Raw genomic sequence first — 24,346 nt, 5'->3', positions numbered from 1 at the left:
CTTATGAACTTTTTTTTTAAATATCATGAAAAAAAGGTTAAAACACCATGAATTCCACCACAAATTAACTACACAAACATATTTTGCTAGCTTCTACAAATTGTGAAGCTTATTCATAAATTGTATCTAATTTAAACTTGAATCAAATAGTTTGTGGTAACGAACTGTAAGAAAGGAGCGACGCGGCTCAATAGTAACCGAAACCCTAAAAAACAGAATTGTGTGTCAAAAGCTATATCAAAAGAATCAGCTTATTATTTTGGTAGTTAGTGTTACCCATCAAAAGCTACGAGCCTGAGAAAATTGGCCTGATTTCTAAAAAGGGATGGAAACATCCCAGAAAAGTCAAGAATTCTCAATAAAAATCATATCATCAGGTTTTACGTATCTGAAAACTCTGTTATCGAAGTTTCAATCTCCTTCCTGCAAAAATTGGAAATTTTTATATTTTTTGTAAGAAGAAAGATCACGGATACGTGTTATTTGTTGTTATTTTTTGTTTGTTCAAACAGTTCGTGGTAACGAACTGTTGTAAGGAGCGACCCGGCTCAATAGTGATACCAATAGTTACATCAAAAGAATCGTTTTAACGCCGATTTTAAATATATAAGTTTCATCAAGATCAGTTATACCCATCAAAAGTTACGAGCCTGAGAAAATTTGCCTCATTTTAGAAAATAGGGGGAAATACCCCTTAAAAGTCATACAATCTTAACGAAAATCACACCATCAGATTCAGCGTATCAGAGAATCTTATTGTAGAAGTTTCAAGCTCCTATCTACAAAAATGTGGAATTTCGCATTTTTTGCCAGAAAACAGATCACGGATGCGTGCTTATTTGTTTGTTTTTTTGTTTTGTTGTTTTTCCCCAGGGATGATCGTATCGACTGAGTGGTCCTAGAATGTCGCGAGAGGGCTCATTCTAACGGAAATTAAAAGTTCTAGTGCCCTTTTTAAGTGACCAAAAAAATTGGAGGGCACCTAGGCCCCCTCCCACGCTCATTTATTTCCAAAAGTCACCGGATCAAAATTCTGAGATGTCCATTTTATTCACCATAGTCGAAAAACCGAATAACTATGTCTTTAGGGACGACTTACTCCCCCGCAGTCCCAGTGGGTGGGGCTACAAGTTACAAACTTTGACCTGTGTTTACATATAGTAATGGTTTCTGGGAAGTGTACAGACGTTTTCAGGGGGATTTTTTTTGGTTCAGGGGGGAGAGTTGATGGGGGGTTACGTGGGAGGATATTTCCATGGAGAAACTTATCATGGGGGAAGAGAATTTCAATGAAGGGGGCGCAGGATTTTCTAGCATTATTTGAAAAAACAATGAAAAAATGAATATGAAAAGTTTTTTCTACTGAAAGTAAGGAGCAGCATTAAAACTTAAAACGAACAAAAATTATTACGCATATGAGGGGTTTACCTCCTCGTTATACCTCACTCTTTAGGCCAAAATATTTTTAGTAATTTCAACTATTTATTCTACGGCCTTTGTGATTCAGAGGTCATTCTTAAGGAATTGGGACAAAATCTAAGCTTTAGTGTAAAGAGCGAGGTATCGACAAGGGTTGAACCCCCTCATATACGCAATAAAAACAAACGAATATAGAAGGTCGTTACATAAGTTAATTCCGTAAGTTACGTATATTTTTTACCAATGAAAACGCTTGTAAAAAATTAGAAGTTCTAGTTGCTTTTTTAAGTAATCAAAACTTTGGAGGGCAACTAGGCCTCCTCCCTCGCTCCTTTTTTCTCAAAATCTTCCGATTAATTGCAATTAATGAATATGCAAATTTCGTTTTAATTATTTATATGCGGGAAACCAAGATCAAAACATGCATTAATTCAAAAACATTAAGTCAAAAATCCAAAAAATACTCCGTATACGAGAGTGGCTTTTCCACCTCAACGCCCCGCTCTTTACGCTAAAGTTTCTTACTGTTTTAAAAGTAGATTTATATTTATACTGTTTTATAAGTAGTATGTTTTAAAAGAGAAAAAGTCAAACTGTAGCGTAAAGAGCGGGGCGTTGAGGAGGAAAAGCCCCTTTATATACGGAGTAATTTCTGTTCGTTTTAAATTTTAATGTTGCTCCTTACTTTCATTTAAAAAAACTTGTTTTTTTATTTAATTTCTCCAAGGGGTGATTATGTCCAACCAACAGTCCTGAATTTTTGGAAAAGGACTCATTTGAATAGAAAGTAAAAGTTCTAGTGTCCTTTTTACGTGACCGAAAAGATTGGAGGGCACCAAGCCTCCCTGCGACGCCCCTTTTCTCTAAATCGTTTGACCAAAATTTTAGGATATAATGCTTTAACCGTGGGAGAATATGACCCCCATAACCCCCTGGGATACGTCTTCAAGTTATAAAATTTGCCCATTTTTACGTATAGTATTTGTTATTGCGAAGTTTGTATAAATTTTTCGGATGAGGGAGGGTTGATGAATTTTTTGTTCGGGGGATTTTCTACAGGGAAAATATTACATGGGGAGAGAATTTTCCAGGGGGAGGGGGTGAACTCGTCAGAGGAAATTTTACACTGGGGGAATTTTCCGGAATTCCTATTCCAAGCTCTTTGTATTTGTCTTACTTTTTCTTTGTCGACTCTATTTTAAGGATGGAAATGTTGTGGGTAATTTTCAGGGGTAAATTTTTCACCGTGATTGAATTGTCTAGAGAATCTTTCTGTGGGGAGAGGGCTCCGTGGAGGTGGAGCCAGATTTCTTGGCAATATTTCAAAAACAACCAGAAATTAATCTAGAAAAAAGTTTTTTTTAATTGAAAATTGGCAGCAGCATTAAAACTTAAAACGGACAGAAATTATTACGTACATGAAGGAGTTTGCCCCCTCTTCAACACCACAGTCTTTATGCTAAATTTGGTATTGTGTCCTAATTCCTTAATAACGACTCATGAAACACAAAGATCTTTTTATTAGAACAATAAAAAGGTTTTTTTTAAGTACTAAAAAGCTTTAGGGCGAAGAGCAAGGTGTTTAAGAGGGGTAAGCCCCTTCTTGTACGTTGTAATTTCTGTTTGTTGTAATTTTTCATGCTGCTCCTTAATTTCTTTTGAAAAACCTTCAGTTGAAAACGATGGATAAAAGTTCAAATAGGGAAAAATCCTTTGAATAGATTTTTGATTAGATGTGAGTATTTCTGCTGATGACGGTCACTGTGCATGTGGCAGAAATATCCTGTATTTTTCGTGAATTATCAGTATCTATCAAAAGGATTTATCCCTATTTGAACTTTTATTTACCGTCGTGGAAAGGCCATGTTATCTTTGAAATTATCTACTAGTTTTTTGTTTTTGTTTTTTTAATTCGTATAGTAGCAACTAGTTTCTCTGTCGTGAGTGTTAATTCTGTTCAAATTCTTTTATAAAAACGGCTCTCGTATTTCCATATTTCTTGACAATATTGGTCGTCTATTTCTGGTAATTTTGCTTCAAGTAACTTTTTTTGTTACATTTTTTGAACTTTTTCAAGTAAATTTTGCTTCAAACTTTTGTAATTTTGGCTCCATTTTATTCTGCTAGAATTCTTCGTCACGATTGATTTTCTCAATAAATGTATCGCCTTTGCTGAAAAAAAATTAATAAAATAGCCAAAATCTATGTTGTAACACTCTAATTGTACTTGTATTTGGTAAAAATGATTATGAGAACTTTTAAGCTGTAATGTACCATTATTTTTGTTTCCAAGAAAAATTTAGTCTATTTAAACTTTTGGCACTGAAAGGATATTTTACTTTCAAAACCTCCGTATCACCAGACAAAAAAGTGGCTATTCCATTAGGACTCTCTGCAGAATATCCGCATATATAAACAAAAAGTCCTGAAGGATGGACTTTGCAGATGGGCGAATCTCCAGCATTTATTTAGGGGGGTAGGGGTGCAAGAGAGGTTCATATCCGAATAGTCAAGGAGCATGGTGTATATAATAATTTTTCTCCACATTAATGGGGGACAACTGCCTCCTCCCCAAACGATGCTCCTGCTTTGAAGTCCCCCTTTTTCTCAAAAGTCGATGTAGCTATTTGCCGATGTAGTCATGTCCTATTGCTTTAGTCTGACAGTTTTGAGATAAAGCAGTTGGCGCATCTACCCTATCTTTTCCGTATTCTAGCCATCTGATGTCAATACAATTTCCCTGAAGTCGCCTTGCTTCTTCTATTTGGTGAATTTCAAAGTTAGTACACTGTACACGGTTCAAAAAATCACTTATGGCTTGTTCAAGAGAAACAGTATCTAAATCTGGAACGCATGAATTTGGGCCGTAGTTTTTGTCGGGTTTTGAAACTTGCTTTGTAGATTGTTTTGCAAACAGACGTCTTTTAGCTTTCCATGTCTGCTTGTTTATGGCACTTCTGGCCCGCTGCTCAGCAAGTCTCTTCAACAAACGCCTTGATGTAGACCTTAAACTTCCCAAAAATATACGCAAACGGGCAGAATGTCCCTTAAAATATTTTATGACTGCAGTGGTAACGCTAATTGTGTATCGGGCTCTTTTTGCCACCATTATGTCCCCCCCCCCACGATAAGCTTAGTAACTATGCTCGTAAAATACTCTGCATGGTTGCTAGTACTGTTTCCGATGAGGAATCGAGCTCTTCTAGTTGAAGTGTCAAAGGCTGAATACACATGACTAAGGAAAATATTGCTTGGGGCACCTTCTTCGCTGAATTCAGCAATTTTACCATCCATTTTGTAGTATTCTGGGTATTGTCTATGATCACCTCGAAAGAAATGCAATGTTATCGCTTTCAGCTTATTTACAAGGTCTGTGACACATTTCCCTTCTCTGGTTGTCCATGCAATTGCGTTTCTTGCAAAGTCGCCCATTTTCTTTATTTTTAAGCTTCTAATAAACCTCCTGAATTCGGGTTTTTTTTTTTTGCTTCATGTAAAGCCTCTTTTTTAGGCACTTGCATGCATGGTTGGCAAAATCAATTTATTTTGTATATCTACCGTACGGTACTTTGGCTGTAAGCTCTGCGTAGGTGCCAGAGTCACCATCAACGATATATCTTATATATTTTAGAGAGTGTTATATATTTTTTTTATAGTTATATATTATTTATATATATAGTTATATTATAGTTATTTTATTATATAGTTATATATAGTTATATATTTTTAGAGAGTTGGAACGATTCGAAACGCATCGACTAAAAAATCAAATTCCATATCCGTGCTTGGTCCCTGCCAGTTCATAAAACATGAACGGATGGCCGGGAAGCAAAGTGTTTTCATTCCTACAATGCTTCATACAAATGCAGTATTTATTTCTAATCCCAACATGTAGAAGCTTTTTTGAATAAAAACCAATGACGACTTCGCAACCAGACAACGCAGAATACTCATTGCCATAGTTTCTAGTTTACCAGCCATCATCAACTGTAACTCAAGTCTCCACTGACCCATACATGTTTTGCGATATTTGCGATGAGTTGTATGCACCTGAAAGAAGACATTGGCTAACAATTTGACATTTGGGGGAGGGGGCATTTATGGGATGAGATTAAATTTGTCAAAGCAGTTAAAAAATGGGTCTAGGTGTCCCCCCAGAAAATACCCCTCCCCCAAGAAACACCCTGTGGAAAATACCCACCGTTGCGGGTTGGTTTTCAATAAATTTCGGCTTATAAAAAGAACTAGAAATCTCTTTAGACCTCTGAAACGGGGTTATCTGTCTATTTTGTAGCTATGAAAGGAGGGAAATGCCTCAAAGGGATGATTTTAATGTCAAAACATCCCAAGTCTCATTGGACCTTCAGATAAATACAGAATTAATACGAAGAAAGAAATGAGAGGATAAAAATTTATATATAATCCCCAGGGCCACAACTAGATTTTTTTTTTTAGTGGGGGGGGGGGTGGGACAAAAAAAATGTTTTAACTTTACCACTATAGAAGGAGTGCATTAAAATGTACCCTTTAAGGCATCTCCCTCTCTAACTAACTACAAAACAATCAGAGAACTCCGTTGCAGAGGTTTAAAGCCTTTATATGCAAATGTTTGGAATTGCAAAACAACAAGGAATTCACATAAGACAGTAAAATTTGTTTAGACCTTAAAAATATCTTGGCTAGCAAGGGAGGCAGGGAGGGAGATGTGAAATTAATATTTAATCTCTCTTGATTTCTGGGAATGTTTCTGGTCCAATATGCTATTATGAAAATAAAAGAGTAACATTAAACCCCAAAATTAACAGATTTTTTTTCGTATATGAAGGGGGGCTGCCCCTTCCTCATCTGCACGTTCACCTCATAGTTGCAGAAGCTTTGGAGTGTGCTAACTATGTCAAGAATTGAGAGTTCTACTATATTTTTTTTAAGTCAAAAGTGATACCAACCAACCCTGGGGAGGAGGTTTTCCAGGAGAGGGTTAAACACCGGCTCTCTAATAAATCGTTGCACGAAAATGAAAAAAGGGAAAAAGAAATTAAGGAAAAGAGATGATAAAAACAGAAAATAAAATTGCAAGGAAAAATGTAATCGAAGGTTCAAGGCAAAGAGGGGCGAATACTTCAGCAAAAAGTTTTGTCAGTTTCTTGGTTATATTTACCTATAGGGGGTGAGGGGGGAGAAATCAGTCCTTCTAGTTCAGAATCTCGGAGAGAGTTTATGCAAATTTATAACAATAATGGGGTTTATGGAGGGGGATTAAAATAGAAGAGATGTTTCTCTAGGAGTTCCAAGTTATGATAAGGAGTTGTTAATATGCTATGCGGAAATAAATTGGAAGACAGAAAAATGTATTAGCGATTTCCAAGATTTAATCGGAAACAGAAAGTGGGGGGGAGAAAGGGTTTATCATATATCTCTTAAGACTTCTAATCAACATTTTGAGCTACATATTTTGTGCTTTCTCTGTGATGATTTTATGATTGGGGAAATTTTCATGGGGGGATTTTCGACGGGGGATGTATTTCCTCTAGGGGGGATTTTTCAAGGAGGGAAAACACCAGCCCCAGTTTTTCTCCCTAAACCGTTTTTCAAAAGCATTCTTAAAACTCTGGTTCCTATAGGCTATGGTTCGCTCTACTGCAGTGCAGCTATCGCCGCAGCCATGATCAATATAAAAATAAAAAAATATACTCGTGAATTCAAATAGAAAGTGGAAAACCTTATGCATTCTAGGAAATCAGATCATGGCGAAATTTTGGATTCAAAGGATTTTCCTTTTTTGACTAAATGAGAAAAGTGTTCAATGGCATTATTCTAGTCGTAAGAACTACCTGATAACCTTTTGGAAAAAGTTAAGAATATTTTGAATTACTATCATAATTCTGATTATATGAATGGATGGATTTGAAAGTAATGAATCCAATGGTATTATATTTTGTCCCTCTGATGCAAGTTGCTGCTGCAGACTTGATACAAAATCCCATGTTTTAGATGAAAGATGTAGCTTAAACAGTAGAACGTTTATATCAGACGTTTTTAAGGACAATCGGCAAAGGAAACGTTTTGCGATAACCATCTGGATGTATGTTTTTTTATACTACAAAATACTTGAAGTTAAGCATTAATAAACCTTAGCGTGAAGAGCGGGGACATTAAAAGGTTGGTAGTTCCCCACATATTCAGGATACTTTTGTTCCGTCTAGGATCAGAAAAGGTAGAAAATAGGGAGCTATTGGTGCAGGGCCTGATAAAAAAAAGATTGGCTTCAAGTTATTATGTAAGTATAAGAAGCAATTGATAAGATTATGGGTAACGAACAGATCAAGAGCCTCTTGGGTAGCAGAAAGTCTCGTTTCCAGGCTTTTAAGGTCGATAGCTTGAGCTTTTGGTTTCAAAATAAGTGGCACTGTACTTCATTATGTGAATTTTGGGTCCTTGTAATTATCCCTGGTTTCAAATGGTAGGAACTGGGGCAAAAAGTATTACATGGATCCTTTGGTTTCGTACGGATAACTATGCCTTTGTCAGGAAATCCAACAACGAAGAAATAGATAAAAACAAATTGCACACAAATGCACGGGCACCAATTTTTGAAAACGTTGGAAAGTGCGAGAACTTGTTTAATAAAAAAAAAAAAAAAAAAAAATAAGATACCCGCAGACATTTTTTTTTTCAAGATTTAAGAGAATTTTTGGTACTTGTATGGTATAGCCCCGACTAATAAAAATGTTCATCCATTGTCGCATTGTAGAACCGTTTTTTTTCGTTAGTTTCTTCAGCAAAGCATGGGACAAGACAAAGAGAAGTGACAGAATTGATGGGATATATATAATCTTGGCTATATGTTTGCATATTAAGGGGGTGGGGAAAGTATTTGGCCACTGTGAAGTTAGAAAACAATTCTTACTTCACAAAATGGAGAATAATTATACCTAACGCATGAAGAATGCAGACCCTTTATACTAAGTACCAATTTTTTTTTCCTCAGTAGAAATACTAAAAAACAATAGTTTCAAATCTAGAACAGGAAATACCCCAAAATGGCACTCCAGTACAAGTGTTGAATTTTTCTGAACCTTTACAGTTCCTTGTTTGTTTGTTTGTTGTTTTTTCGGGGGGGGGGGGGGTTATTATAACCATCATTGGGTCAGTACTGGGAAACCATATTGTTATTCTGTAAAATTAAAAATGTGTACTTTGCTTGGTTATAAGATCTTCGTAGTTCTTCAAGAAATAAGACACATTGATTATCCAATGAACTTTTTACGCCTCGCTCTTTACGCTAAAGTTGGTTTTAGTACTCTCAAAAGAGCTATTTATTCTAATTAAACCATTTGTGATTCAGGGGTCATTCTTAAGGAAATAGAACAGAATTTGAACTTTATTATAAAGAGCGAGATATTGACGAGGGGGTGAACCTCCTCATATACGTAATAATTTCTCTTCTTTTTAAGTTTTAATGTTGCTCCTTACAGTTGAAAAAACTTGTTTTTTATTATTATTTAATAACATTGAAGAGATAGCCAAGTAACTTGAACAGCTTTCACCTCTTTAGCTTTTGTTTTTGAAAAGACTCAGTTGAGTTGATCTAGATAACGAAAGAAAAATTTTGGGCTACAATTTTTTTTGGATCAAAGCCTGGTTTGAGTGGACCGCTAATGCTATTTCCCAAAAATGTTGACCTTGCAGTTGTTAAATTCAAAACACTGGCATGGAATGGAATAACTTAAGCCAAATCATCTTACCTCGTTTGCATTAAATGAGATTTTGAATGCTAACAAAGTTTCATTTATAAAGCATCTTCTACCATTTTTTTCCGATTAAAACTATTTTCCACTCTTATTTAGTCCATGAATAGAGGAAAATTACTCCCGGGATACCTCCAGTCAATCTCAAATTCAACCTATTTTCAAATGGGCTGAATATTTAAGCTTTTTTGCTTCTGTAATGGGTCAATTGAGTTGATCTAGATATATTTGGACTACAATTTGCTTTGGATCAAAGCCTGGTTGGAGTGGACTTCTGATCCTATTTTCCAGAAATGTGGGATTCCTTGCAATATTGAAATTCAAAACGCTGAGATTGAATGGAATAACTTAAGTAAAATCCTACTACCTACTAAGGATTGAGAAAGTATCTGTCACCAATTTTTTTCAGATTTTTTCAATTTTTTTAAGAGAAGGTATCAGGGATACCTTACCGTCAACCAATTTTCTACCAAATTCAACTAATTTCTAGGTGGACCAGGAATTTAAACCTTTTTGTTTTTGGAATCAAGCAGTTATATTAATCGGTATAATGAAAGAACCATTTGTATTTCAATTCGTTTGGATCAAAATGTAGATTGACTAGATTGCCAACGTTGTTTCTCAAAATGTGTAAGATTCCCTGGAGTGTGAAAGCTCAAAATACTGAGCTGGAATAGAGCAAATAAAATGGATTCCTTCCAGGGAAATTCACTTACTTGCTTTTGAACAAATGTGATTCCGAATACAAACGGAGCTCTTGTGGGAGAATGTCAATTTGAGAGATAACTTGATCTAATTTTGTTGTATTTGAATCACTTTTCCCCAGAGGCTTTGTTTTGTATCCTTTTGATTGTGTAAAAATTTGAAGGAAGTTTCATTGTCTCACTTTATATAATTATATTTTGTTGTATATAATTATATGAAATCCGAATATGTACGAGACTCTTGTGGGAGAATGTGAATTTGAGAGATATCTTGATCTAATTGTGTTGTATGCGAATCACTTTTCCCCAGAGACTTTGTTTTGTATCATTTTGATTGTGTAAAAATTTGAAGGAAGTTTCATTGTCTCACTTTATATAATTATGTTTTGTTGTATATAATTATATGAAATCCGAATATGTACGAGACTCTTGTGGGAGAATGTGAATTTGAGAGATATCTTGATCTAATTGTGTTGTATGCGAATCACTTTTCCCCAGAGACTTTGTTTTGTATCATTTTGATTGTGTATAAATTTGAAGGAAGTTCCATTGTCTCACTTGATATGATTTTGAAGTTTTTTTGATTCGAAGGAGAGCCTCTTTATATTAAACCTATATGTTTGGACGCTTTAGTATAGTAAAATGTAAAACAAACTCAACAAGTCTGGCTAATTCAGGTGTTAGGGCATCAAACTCCCCATTTGGGGGGTCAAGGGTTCTAGCTCCACGTTTTTTTTGTCCCTATAAAAAAAATCAACAATATATCCGCTTTTGCGCAAAACTTAAAATTATGGAAAACAAGTATTTGAATATTTTACCCGTGCTGATGACTACACAGTTGGACAAAATGGTGGGGGATCTTTTTGCTTCGTAAATGAGTGTTTTAAAGCTATAATTTTTGTTAGTCTACCCTTTTTATCATGCCAAAATTTCATGTTTTTACATAGCTAGTACAGTGACTTAAAGTATAAAACAAATTTTATCATTGAATAGAAATAGGAATCCCTATGACACAAGAAAATAGGGCATTGAAAGAGGGCAGAGCAGCTATTGAAAAATGTAATTAGGAGGCTCCCAGGTGGTTTATCCGTGCAGTCACCAAAAATTAGAGTAATAATCGAAAACCTAAGACCTATTGAGCTGAAAAATCACACATTTTTGTATTTACCGATTCTAAATCAGCTCTCGAACTTGTAAGTAAAATTCAGTTTGCACTACCAGACAAAGACATTCTCTTTCTAAGACGTTTACAACTTAATTTCCAACAGCAACAGAGGAATATCAGCTTTCAGCACATCTCTAGTTATTAAAGAATCAGAGACAATGATCAAACTCACTCTCTTGGCTTAAAGGTAATAAAGAATATCTCTGACTCAGAATTGACCCTCCACACTTGGAGACTTCTTGCGCCGTAGCCTTAAATGGTAGGTGATTCCGTACGCTGTTTGGAATTAAGGTCCGAGGTCTTACATATTCACCTAACTTTGTTCCCGAGGTCCTTGGTCGTAATTTAGTTTTTCTCTTTTATTCTAGGACCAGGTATGTACGCGAAAATTTCGTTTTTGGGGAGGGGAACAGGAAAATAATAAATACAAATCATATACAAATCAATTTGGGATTTCTGGAGCCCGAGCACTAATTTCTGGAGCCCGAGCACTAAACACTTCAGTACGTCCCTGTTTTTAATACTACTTTTGAATTATACCATGTCATTATATTATATTATGTCAAACTTCTTACTTTTGTATTAAACATTCACTTTTTAAAGGTGCGTCGATAAATTTTGCGATCCTGTCAAATCTGGGGCAACAACGTTGCCTGAATTGATGATATGTGCACCATGGGCAAAAGAAAGCTTTTCCTGTTTAGCCAATGAAATTGACCATTCTGCCTGCTGCAAAGCTCGTGGACTCCCGCCGATCTGTGTGGAGCTTTGCTCAGGAAATATCACTTCAAGAGTGGATTTCAACCACTTCAAGTAAGTAAATGAAGAGGATCTTATCGGGTTTCATTCCCAGAAATCCCGTGGTAGGACATTTAAAAATAGCATTGACGTCTCTATGGCGAAGAATAGCGATGTATCATTGGCTTTTTCTTCGTTTTAAAAATATTGCAAAAAATGCAGCTTCACTAGTTTAAATAATACCAACCTTATATTATAAAATATAAAAATATAAATTCATTAGTTAAAACCTAAACTTAAAATGGATCGAAGAGTACCTGAAATGCCGTTGGAAGTTCAAGAATTACAGGAAAATGAAACTTGTAAAAGAAGAAAGTTGTTTTATCATTTTTTTTTCTTTCTACCAAAGTAAAAAGCATTTTTGTAAGCAGTCTTTGTTGGAAAATTCTTTAGCAGCCACAAAAAAGCTATCCAATTATTCTCTGTACAAGATTTTTTTTTGGAGAAAACTTGTGTTTCTTTTGGTCTCCGAAGAAAAAGTTTCTGAAATCTTAGCGGGATGTTTTGCAATAGGATAAAACAGATTCTCCAAATACAAAATTTACAACATTATAGTACCCTGTCGGAACAAATTGAATAATGGCAAGTTATTACTCATAATATAACATTCAAGTTAATCACTTTGGAATAAAAGTTTCATTTTCATTAATTTTCATTGTAGTGTTGTAAAGTTGGTTTGTGGTAATACTGTAATGGATTGTTAATCTTGCCCTTGGAGGGGATATGGTTACGGTCCTAAGGTGATTATAACTCGGGTAGCGTTCCTTAAGGATGGCCTGACAAATTATCGGAAGCGTACCAACTGGGAATTGACGAGAAGCTTAAATAACATTATATGTACTTTTATTAACGGAACACATAATGGTACAGGGACTGTTTATAAAGACGCTACTGGGACTATATGCCCCACAGAATAAACAATTACAACAATACAATTACAAACGGTAAGACATTTAGACACTGACGATATTCCATGGTTTTCCTAAATAAACGGACCAGAAGTCATCCCAACAATCAATATAGATCAGTTAAAGTTACTGGATCCCATAAAATGTATCTTTTATACCATTGGTCAACCACATCAGTCCGGCCCACAGACGCACATAGGAAGTTCTGTTCAGTTCCTTTTATTATTACAACAAATATTTACAAGAGCACTATTCCAATGGTCTCCGTAAGGCTCCATGGTCCGTAGTAGAAAGAAGTGGTTATTTCTCAATATCCTTAAATACGGATAGTTTTTTAAGATCTGTAGTATTTTTAACGGTTAAATTTCACTTCTTACCCTAGATAAGTGGTATTTCAAAAATCCGGGATTTTATTTTGCGTCATAAATATTTTATTTCCCATTAAATTAAGTTCCGCTTAATTGGACAGGTTACTGCATTAACTGCACTCCCCTCAGTGTCACCGGATCCTTCTGGATTTAGAATAAGAGCTCTGAGACACAATACCCTTCTAAATATCAAATTTTATTAAGATCCGATAGCCCGTTCGTAAGTTAAAAATACCCCATTTTTTCTAATTTTTCCGAATTAACCGTCCTTCCACTCCCCCCCCCCAGATATTCAAGTCACGGAAGCGACTATTTCTAATTTAATCTGTTCCGGTCCCTGATATGCCTGCCAACTTTCAGCGATCGCTATATCGACCGCATATCTAGTTTCGGATCTTCTTCATGTAAAAATTAGGGTGGTCCGAGATTCAAACCTGAGATACACTGGACTATACTTTAAATCGATGCTTTTCTCACGTTTTGCTTAAACTCCGTTGTTCTTTTATTGAAGGCCTAGGCAAGACGACTCATAAGTTTTGAGCCAGATTTTAAACCAAATTTGAACTTTCTCATAGTTTTGAACTTTTTTTAGAATATTTCAAATATAAGTAGGGATGTGTTAGAGGTATGATGTTGAAACCAGATTCCCACCCTTTTTTTTTGGGCTTTATATCTATATTTGAGAATCATCTCAACTACCCAAAAAAATTCCAAGTTTATAGAAAGTCATTGTTTTTTTTTAGTGGGAGGGGGCTTGTTTTTGAAAGGCACCGTACTTGGTTCCCAGTTTGGTTACATATCTCTTGTTGAAAATTTCATTGACCTAGCTAAACAACTTCCAGAGATAGCGAACAGCTGTAATACTAGAATTTTACTAATAGATGTTTCAAGTTGATATTTTCTTGGCGATTATGTATATCTGAAGAACTCTTGTTAATGCCCTTTAGACTATTCTTGATACCTCGATGGTGAAAAGCAGCGATATACCTCAATATTGGTGCAGCTTTTACCTGCTGGTGTGAAACCTGTATGTTCCACCTTGGAGATATCCACCTGTCTTAGGGGAACTTTGCTTAGGAAGTATCACTTTAAGAGTGGATTTAACCAATTCAAATAGGTAGATTAAAGGGGAAGATTCCTAACAGAAAATATTTCCAGAGAGTTCCTGGCAAGCTTCCATATGGAGCTTACCACGAATGGATGTGTTTTGAATGCGCCGTCTTTTGTCCTAGTGTGGGTTGTAAATCAGTTCCAGAAAGCTTTGTTCACCAAATTCAGTAGCTTTCAGTGGATAATTTCTATCAAGAATAAGTAACTGCAATAAGTAGTTTGGGACGGGAGTCAGTGGCGTGACTCTGTAAGCTTAGCCAGAGTCGACCCAGCTTTAAATGGGTACCCGGAGAAATCTGGGGAAGGTAAACAGGAAGGGTGTGTGAAAGCACAGGATTGTTGGCCCCCAACCCCCCATTGCACTTCCTGGCTGAAGGGCCAAGAAACGGAGATCAGCACCGCCGGTAGGGACTGTAAAGTCTAATGCCGTATCCTTTACCTTTTTTTTACCTAATAAGGGGGGATTAATGCCAGAATTGCGTCTCACTCAATTGGACTATCTATCTTGGCTTTTTCTACAAATAGCCATGACTTGATGCCAACAACGACTCCATTTTAAATTCAAAAATCAAAGTTTATAACGATTTTATAATTTAAAATAGAATAGTAGTGGGCATCAAGTCATGGCTAATTGTAGAAAAAGCCAAGACAGATCGATACTGCATGCGTATTGGCAGTGCGCAAGCGCACTGATCCATAAAACGATACCTTTATTTTCAATTTTTAAATTGACCGTGACACTTGTGGACCAATTTCACCGCCCTGAATAAGTTCTTTGCTTTTCTTAAACTACTTTGAAGACCATTTTAATGTTGACAGACTGTAGCTATTGGTTTCAACTTCAAAGGAAGCTCTGTTAAATCCATCCAACTTCCTTAAACTTCTATCCCCCTATGTAAAAGCCTTATTTCCCTAGGAATGGCCATTGGAAATTCAATTAAAGAAACTATTAAGTTTGCCATCCAAAATCTTGAAAAAAGGACAAGGATTGGTTATGCGTTGCTTGTCTTTAATGTTCACTCCTTAGTCATTTCCATAATTCTAAACCTTATAATAGTCTAACTGTGCCTCATCTTCTTACTCTGTCTCCTATTTGGCAAATATTTCCTGCTTCAAAAAAAGAACTTATTCACCGGATTTATTTAAATTTGCTAAATTACTTTTGCATCTTTCCAGCTCCAATTGTTGATAAAAGAGTGATAGATTTTAAATCTTCTTTTAGTAAAATTAGTCACGATTGATCTCCTATGTTCCTATGATTTTTAAAAAAAAATGCTCAATTTTGTTTAGTGTACAATTTCTCGTTATTGTTCTTTTTGTTTTTCTCCTTTTTTCCCTTATGCTGTACTCTGTCAGTTAGGAGCTCTGCGCCCTTTTTTGTTTTGACAGATTATAAATAAACTGAATTATGTTTATAAGAAAGTAGATCTATGTAGATAAACCACTTTTAAATAACCGTTTTGTCTCTGTGTCGAAAATGTTCAAAATCAGAAATCATATTGCCAGTTTGGGCTTGAGAGCTAACTTTTACCTAATTCCTGTTTTCTACAAGAAAAGTGCTTCTCCATCACATAAACTAAGTCATTTGCTCTCCTTTATTTCTTGTAGTGGAGTTGAGTTGCATCCATTTAGGTTCTACTTTACAGAACTGATTTGATTTAGAGAATCCTCACGTCCCTCTTATATTTGTTAGAGACACTAATCAGATGAGCAGTTCTGGTATGTGAGGAAGCTTCGTTAATGAGCCTTTAGACTCTTTAGACAAAGATATTTCGCATAAGACTGTCAAGTGGATCTTTGGTATGGAGATAAGTAGTGCATTTACATGGAATTTGTTTACTTAAGGATATCTAAGTGTTCTGGAGGAGGGAACACTTTATGGAGTTCTGGAGCCTTATTCTCAATGGTAAAATACGTGAGCTACTGAAAGGCCAAGAATCTAGTTTGTCGATATTGAATAACCTTTTAAATGAGCAGTCTCAGTTTGAGTGGAAGCCAAGGGGCTGCTCTAACTTTTAACCTCGATTTTTTTTTGTTATCGGGGTCACACCTCAATTTGTTACGCAGATGGAATATTTATGGTGGCTTTAAATTATAATTCAACATATTCTCATTTGAAGTGGAGGTAGTAAATAAACAGTTCCATCAAGTAATGATCCCACTGATGCCTTGTTTTCTTTATTTAATTTCTGAGCGTTTTTGAATTAATGTAGGGTTTTTACCCACCGTAAATGAATAGTTAAAACGGAATTTGCATATTAATTTTACTATTTTTTGTATAAATGGCTTTCTCGAAATTTTGATTAAAGGATTTTGAGAAAAAAGGGGCGAAGGAGGAGGCATAGTTTCCCTTCAATTTCTTTGTTACTTAAAAAGGGCACTAGAACTTTTAATTTTATTTACGAACGTATTTATTTGTAATAAATAAATGACACTTACGAATAAACTTACATAACGAACTTCTATAATTGTATACTTTTATTACATATATGAGGGGGTTCGCCTCCTCGTCAATGCCTCGCTCTTTATACTGAAGCTCAGATTTTGATCAAATTCTTTAAGAATAACCCCTGAATCACAAAGGGTTTAATTAGGATAAACAGCTCTTATGAAAGTATAAAAATAGCTTTAGCGTAAAGAGTGAGGTATGAACGAGCGGTTGAACCCCCTCGTATTTGTATTAATTTCTGTTAGTTTTAATTTTTACTATTGCCACTTACTTTCAGTTGAAAAAAAAACTTTTTTTCATTTAATTTCTTATTGTTTTTAGATGATTCAGGGAAATCCGGCACCCCTTTCATGGAAAGTTCCTTTTCCTCATGAAGCGTTCCTCCATGAAAAGATCCTTCCGCATAAGCTTCTCCTCCTGACCCCCCCCCCATCAGAAAAATCACCCCTGAAAATGTCTCTATGCTTTCCAATAACCAGTACTATAAATTAACAATGGCCAGGGTTCACAACTTGCAGCCCTTCTCCCGGGGACTCCCGGGGACCCCTAGTTATTAGATTTTTAGACTATGCTGAACAAAATAGCAGTCTTGAAATTTATCGGGTGACTTTGGCAAAAATGAGTGTGGGAGGGGCCCTAGCTGCCTTTAAGTTTTTTGGTCAGTTAAAAAGAACAGTAGAACTTTTGATTTCAGTTCGAATGATCCTTCGTATGATATTCTAGGACCACTTGGTCAACACGACCACCCCTGAAAGAAACAAATAAACCCGCATCTGTGATATTTTTTCTTACAAAGAGAAAAACAAAATTCCGCATCTTTGAAGATAGAAGCCTGAAACATCTACAGAAAAGTTCTCTGATACGCTGAATCTGATGGTGTTATTTTCATTAAGAATCTATGACTTTTAGGGCGTGTTACCCCATTTTTTTTCGAAAATAACGTAAATATTATGAGGCTCATAACTTATGATGGGTAAGACTAAACTTGATGAAAACTCATGTATTTGAAATCAGCATAAAATTCACATTCGTTAGATGCATCAATTGGTATCAAAAATCGCTTTTTTAAGAGTTTTGATTACTAATGAGCCGGGTCGCTCCTTACTTACAGTTCGTTACCACGAACTCTTTGATTTGACTTATTATTAGGTAGGTTATTATTATTAGGCCCCCTTGTCAATACCTCGCTCTTTACGCTAAAGTTCGAATTTGTTTCCAATTCTTTAAGAATGACTCTTGAATCACAAAGGCCTTTTAGTTAGAAGAAATTTGAAAGTACTAAAAAAACTTTACCGTAAAGAGCGAGGTATTAACGAGGGGGCGTACCCACCCGTATATGCAGTAATTTCTGTTCGTTCTAAGTTTAATGCTACTCCTTACTTTCAATTGAAGAAACTTGTTTTTTCATTTGATTTCTGATGGTTTTTTTTTAAATAATGCTAGGAAATCGGAGAAAACTTATCACCCCCAATGAAAAATTCCTCTATGGAGAGATCCTCCCACGTAACCCCGACCCTCCTCCCCTTTTCACACGAAAAAAAACCTCTGAAAACGTCTCTATACTCCCCAATAACCAATATTATATGTAAAAAATGGGCAAAGCTCATAACTCGCACCCTTTCCCCCGGGGACTGTGGGGGTTTAAGTCATCCTCAAAGACATAGTTATTAGGTTTTTCAACTATGCTGAACGAAATGGCTATCTCAAAATTTTGATCCAGTGACTTGAAAAAAATGAGTGTGGGAGGGGGCCTAGTTGCCTTTCAATTTTATTCATCACTTAAAAAGGGCACTAGACTTCGTTCAAATGAGCCCTCTCGCGATATTCCAGGGCCATTGGGTCGATAAGATTAACCCTGGAAAAAAAAAACAAATAAACACGCATCCGTTATCTTTCTTCTGGCAAAAAATATAAAATTCCAATTTTTGCAGATAGGAGCTTCACACCTCTTCAGTAGGGTTCTATGATACTGGTTGACTGAATCTGATGGTATGATTTTCATTAAGATTATATGACTTTTAGGAGCTGTTTCCCCTTTTTTCGAAAATAACGCAAATTTTCTCAGACCTGTAACTTTATGAGGTTAAGACCAAAATTGCTGAAACATATTTGAAATCTGCATAAGAATCCGATTATTTTGATGCAACTCTTGAAATGAAAATTCCATGTTTTAAAGTTTTGTTTACTATTGAGCCGGCTCGCTCTTCACTTGCAATTCGTTACCACGAACTGTTTGATAGTCAAGTAGATCTTTGACGTGGAGAGAAGCAGTTTATTTGCATGGAATCTATTTATTTAATGGTGTCTAAGGGTTTTCAAGCTGGACTGTCATTTCTGAAGGGTGAATGAGGGTATCCCACCTTTCCGTGGTTAAAAAATCAGAAGACTGAGAGGTTAAAAATTAGGGCTAAAGCTACTTATGGGACTTTGAACAGAAAGGGACTTTCCCCAAAAAAAGAAAAAGCTTATCCCTTTTTGAAGAGAGTCAGCGTGCTATAAACTCGAACTTTAAATGCTATATTTTTCATAGAATTCTACTTATCTGTGTTAATGGCATTTAGGGCAGGGAACCGTTTAAAACTACGTATTTTAATACGTATAAGGGAAATCGTACCTGAGCGGGAAATTGTCCGGCTAGAAAACACTTTCTGAGAAAAGCCGATTAAAGAATTAACGCTCGTTTCCGATCGTCCGTAATCCAGTGAGTAAAATTGTATAAGCTGGATTCTCTCTTCAGCCGTTAATAATAGTAAAAACAAATACAGGAGATAGGCTATTTGCTTGCAAATAATATCACTCCTGAGAAAAGTACTGACCGCGATTGTCGATTGGGATAAATCTGAATTCTCTTTTGCTAAGCAATGATGTGTCGTATAGAGTCCCCACATCGATCTTTCGTAAAAGTGAAAAATATCACGCTAAATGGTAGGGGATCTCCAAAACTTTGGCTCCTTAGGGATTAGGATAACTTTAGGGAATAGGATACCTCTCAGGTTTAGAATATTGTTTCAAACTATCCATCACAGAAGACACAGATGTAATTAATAGTTAGGTAAGTATTAAAATCCAAGTGCAAGACGATAGTGAAAAAAGAACACGGTTCGTTGGAACCTAACGTAATTGAAAAGTGTCGAGCTTGATCAACCAACCGTGTCTACGCCCCTGGAATTCTAAGAAAAACCTGGAATTCCAAGCAACGTCCCTGCAATTCAAAGAAAAAATCTGAGAGAGGTCAATATGGAACATGTATATGGAGCGGAAAGATAAGAAAGGCAGTCTTTCTGGAAATAAATTTTGGCATAGAGTCAAAGCTAGCTGTGAAAGACTGCTTTAAAGAAAAACATATCATGAAAACATATGAAAATTAGATACTGAATAATACGCACAATACACAAAAGAGGACCTCAGCGGTTAAATTCCAAGATCTCTGATATAGATTTGTGTCTTCCTATCAGAGGTAAGGCTCAGGGGCACCAATCCACGAAACTATAGGGGTAGCAAAGATTTTTAATCTGGTAATTTTTTTTATTTCGTTTCAATGTTAATATCGAAAAAGGTATTTTTCGAATTATAGGAGGCAATAAGGAGTGACTATTGCCCCCCTACCTCCTGCCTCTCTGTAGTGTGTGGCCCTGGTAATGTTATAGCATTCTGTTAATGTAAAGAGTCATGTCCCTTCTACGTGAAATTTTTTCACCAGGCGACTTCATACGGAAAGAGTGATTCTAGAAACTTGGGAAGGAGTTCGTTTTATTGGAAATTGACAGTTCTGCTTTATTTTTAAGATTCTAAGGTTATTGGAGGGTGTGCAGTCCCCCTTTCGTGCCCTGCTTTCGCTATCTGGCCTCCCAATAACTGCCTATGATGTCTAATCAAAAGTTTGAGATAGCCATTTTGTTCATACAATTAGAAGATACAATAAATGTGCATCAGGTAAAATCACGACCCCAAAAGCCCCTTGAGCAAGTGCTATAAACTATGCCGAAAGGAAATTGTCTAAAGGTAGATTTTATAGTGGAAAAGGTGGTGTGTTTGATCTTGGGTGTGTGGTTGGCTGAGGCAACTCCCAGGGCCAATAGGAACATACATTTTGTTGAAAGTGGAGGTGCTAGATGGGCTGGAAATTTACCAAAAGATTTTTGTTCAAGGTCAGTTTGAAACTCATGGACGCAAGTCCTTGGATCAAATGGAACCTAATGTACAAAAAAATGGGGGAGATACAGCCTATGGTTGACTCAGGCAGCTCGCAGGGCCAAGGGGAAAACACACTCTGTTGGGTGCTGGGAGGGTGCTAGATTGGCTAAGAATATGCTAAAAAAAAAACTTTAGTCCGAGGTCAGTTTGAAACTCATGGACGTAAGTCCTTGGACCAAATGGAACCTAATGTATAAAAATTTGGGGCACAGAGGACCCAAAAAGGGATAATAATTTTCTTGTTTTTGATTTGCTTGTAACCTATATCATTACGTATTGTGGTTAAGGAAACACCAGTGCAAAAGAAAACAAGAGCTAAGAGTTCATCGGATCTGGTCCGGTCTGGTTATGTCAATTGCGCATCTAGAACTTGTGCTTATTCTCGAACTCGCCAAAAATCCCCCCAACTCCCCCAAAGAGATTGGATCTGGTCCGGTTATGTTAATCACGTATCTAGAACTTGTGCGTATTCTTCCCATCAAGTTTTATCCCGATCTCTCCACTCAAAGAGTTTTCCAAGATTTTCGGTTTCCTAGATTTCCGTTTTCCCCCTCCACGCCTCAATGTTTTGGGATCCGATCCGAATTGAAAATGGAGCTTCTGAGACATGACATCTTTCTATATGTCAAGTTTCATTAGGATCCGATCACCCATTCGTGAGATAAACATACCTCAATTTTTAACTATTTCCCCTCCCTCCACCCCCTCCAAGATTTTTGAATCATGGAAACGTCTGTTATCAAGTCAATTTGTGGAGGTTCCTGGCACGCCTACCAATTTTCATCGTCCTAGCACGTCCAGAAATACCAAATTCGCCAAAGCGCTGGAAATCCCTCCCAACTCCCCCAAAGAGAGCGAAGCCGGTCCAGTTATGTCAGTCACGTATCTAGAGCTTGTACTTATTCTTCCCACCACCAAGTTTCATCCTGATCTCTCCACTCAAAGCGTTTTCCAAGATTTCCGGTTTTCCCCTCCAAATTCCCCCACTGTCATCGGATCCAGTCAGGATTTATGCTCTGAGCTCTGAGACACGACGTCCTTCTAAATATCAAATTTCATTAAGATCCGGTCACCCATTCGTAAGTTAAAAATATGTCATTTTTTCTAATTTTTCTGAATTATCCCTCCTTCTAACCCGTCCTTCTAAAATTTGGTTTACCCGAAACAGGACCCATTAAATGCCCGAATTAATTCCTCAAACGGCTTGAAATTTTCACTCATGAGGCTCGGAACCAAGACGACCCTAATGCATAATAGCATAATAGAAAAAAAGTTTATCTAAAAATTCGGTCAGAAAAGGGGCCAAAAAACTTTGTTTTTTCTTCAAACAGCTTTAAAGTAACACCCGTAAGATCCCAGCTAAGGGAAATTTCATACCCAAACCTAAGCTTAGGTTGGAGGCACAGGCCTCCAAAAATGCACCAAAACGCTTTTTATTTAGTTTGACTTGAGACTTGTATCTGAAAGTTCTTGAGCAAACCACCAAATAGAATATATACAACATCTTAGAAAAAGCTTGGGAGATCTAGTTGAAAATTCCAATGGGTATTGGAGGGTTGGGTGAAGTGGACCCTAAAGTTTGGCTTGGAGGAGGGGGCAGAGGTAAATATAAAGACTTTATGTATCTAGGCTTTAAAAATAGCACATCTGCACTATCTTAGGAATGGCTTGGCGGATGACGATGAAAATTTCAGACAGTATAGGGGGAAGATGACTCCAAATTAAATGTCATGGGTGGAGAGAGGAGCTTTCTTGGTTGACCTAACAGGTCAACCAGTTTAAGCACTATAATTCTAGTGAGAAGTAGAATCTCAAAAATATTTTTGAGGGGATTGAGGTGAAACTACCGCCTTGTTAGGAGGAAGAGTGAGCAAGGAAACTTCGTATTTTCTAGACAAAGAGAGGATGAGGGTGGCAACAAATTTGTGTCTTCCATGCCCCTATATGCTGTCATTTGAGTCTATTTGTTTTTGAAGCAGTGCAGTTAATGAAAAGACAGAGTACACGCCCAGACTAAATAATGATTCATCTGGAAAAGGGCCAACAGTTTTTAGATAAAGCTTACAACTTAAATATGTAAGCACAAAAGCATTTACCCAAAAGCCTAGCTTTTGAGTAAAGGGGGACCATCTAAGTTGAAAAAAAATCGCAGATTTTTTGGTGGAAAAGGGTCTGAATGTTTTTTCACTGAATTCGGTTTTCGGAACCCAGTTATGTGCTCCTTTGAATCTAAATTTGGAGTAGCGGGTTGCTAAATTCGCTATAATTCGAAAACCAATAAACAAAACAGATGATATGTTCCTGTATATAAGTCAGGGCAACCATAGACGCTTTCTCATCTTTGAAGTCATTCTTTGAAGCTCATGACTTTTGTATTTTTGGCTCTTGGGGGAGGGGGGTGTAGAGGTGACATTATAATGGGAAGTTGTCCCCTATTTTTCTCCATTATTGAATTCTACTTTCCTAGCTTAACAGTTTTATCACGTAATTGCCCTATTGATATTGAAAAATCGATAGGCACATTGTCATGGATATCAAAATCAGTATCTGCTACCCTGACTTCAGATCTAAAGATTTTATATTCAGGTACCGAAAACCGTGGTTAGTTTTATCGATTTTTGAGCGTCCTTTTTTTGAAGACTTTTTAAAAATTTTCAATACTGAACCAAAAATGATCCAGTCTTCCATCAGCAGCTCCTTTCCTGTAACTTTGAATCTAAAATTCCAAAAATTCTATTTTGTGTTCAAACGATAACTTGCATTATTTTCCCCCATTCCAATTGGAATTCATGCCCTCAAGGCTTTTCCTCCTCAACGCCCCGCTCTTTACGGTAAAGTTTCTTACTGTTTTAAAAATAGAGTTAAGAGAAAGAGTCAAACTTTAGCGTAAAGAGCGAGGCGTCGAGGAGGAAAAGCCCCTTTTATATACGGAGTAATTTCTGTTCGTTTTAAATTTTAATATTGCTCCTTACTTTCATTTAAAAAAAAAAAAATTATTTAATCCACATACAGAGCCAGAACTTAGCTTTTTGTTTAGTCATCTTCACTTTAGGATCAACTTTCCAAAAGGGATTGCGAGTTGCGAGTACCCGTTCGCACGCGCTCAGAGGGGACAGCTCTTCTAGTGGCGGACTTGAGACAAAACACTATTTGCTGATAATACGAGTTGAAGTTGTACATACAGATGTTTGTTGTATGTAGCTCATGATTCTCTCCTCGTGATATTTAAATTTTGTTACTCAAAATTTTACGCGTATTCACCTGAAAAAAAGCTAAAAAGGCCATTAATTTGCTATCATTCTTTGAGTCGTACTTCAGGCATATTTTATATTAATGAAATTAGTACAAAATCAAAAAATTATTGGGTGTTTCATCGTAAAACAATATTTGTCATTGTTGGCTTTAACTTTTATTTTGAGTAGCATTCTTGTGTTTGTACAATGTTTCAGGCCATAATCGTTTGAAACAATTACTTTAAAACTT

General features: G+C 36.4%; 1 protein-coding gene across 1 annotated transcript in view; it reads left to right on the top strand.

Moving 5' to 3' along the window:
* The window catches only part of LOC136041461 (Ig-like and fibronectin type-III domain-containing protein 1), a 259,166-nt gene that overhangs the window by 130,352 nt on the left and 104,468 nt on the right, over positions 1–24,346 (top strand). The window contains exon 10 of the mRNA XM_065726145.1: positions 11,640–11,849. Within this exon, the coding sequence (XP_065582217.1) occupies positions 11,640–11,849 (210 nt within the window). The remainder of the gene's footprint in view (positions 1–11,639; positions 11,850–24,346) is intronic.

Source organism: Artemia franciscana, unplaced genomic scaffold (assembly GCF_032884065.1).
Source record: "Artemia franciscana unplaced genomic scaffold, ASM3288406v1 PGA_scaffold_23, whole genome shotgun sequence".
NCBI classification, from domain to species: Eukaryota; Metazoa; Arthropoda; class Branchiopoda; order Anostraca; family Artemiidae; genus Artemia; species Artemia franciscana.
The sequence above is the reverse complement of the archived record's forward strand: the minus strand, read 5'-3'. Positions and strand labels throughout refer to the sequence as shown.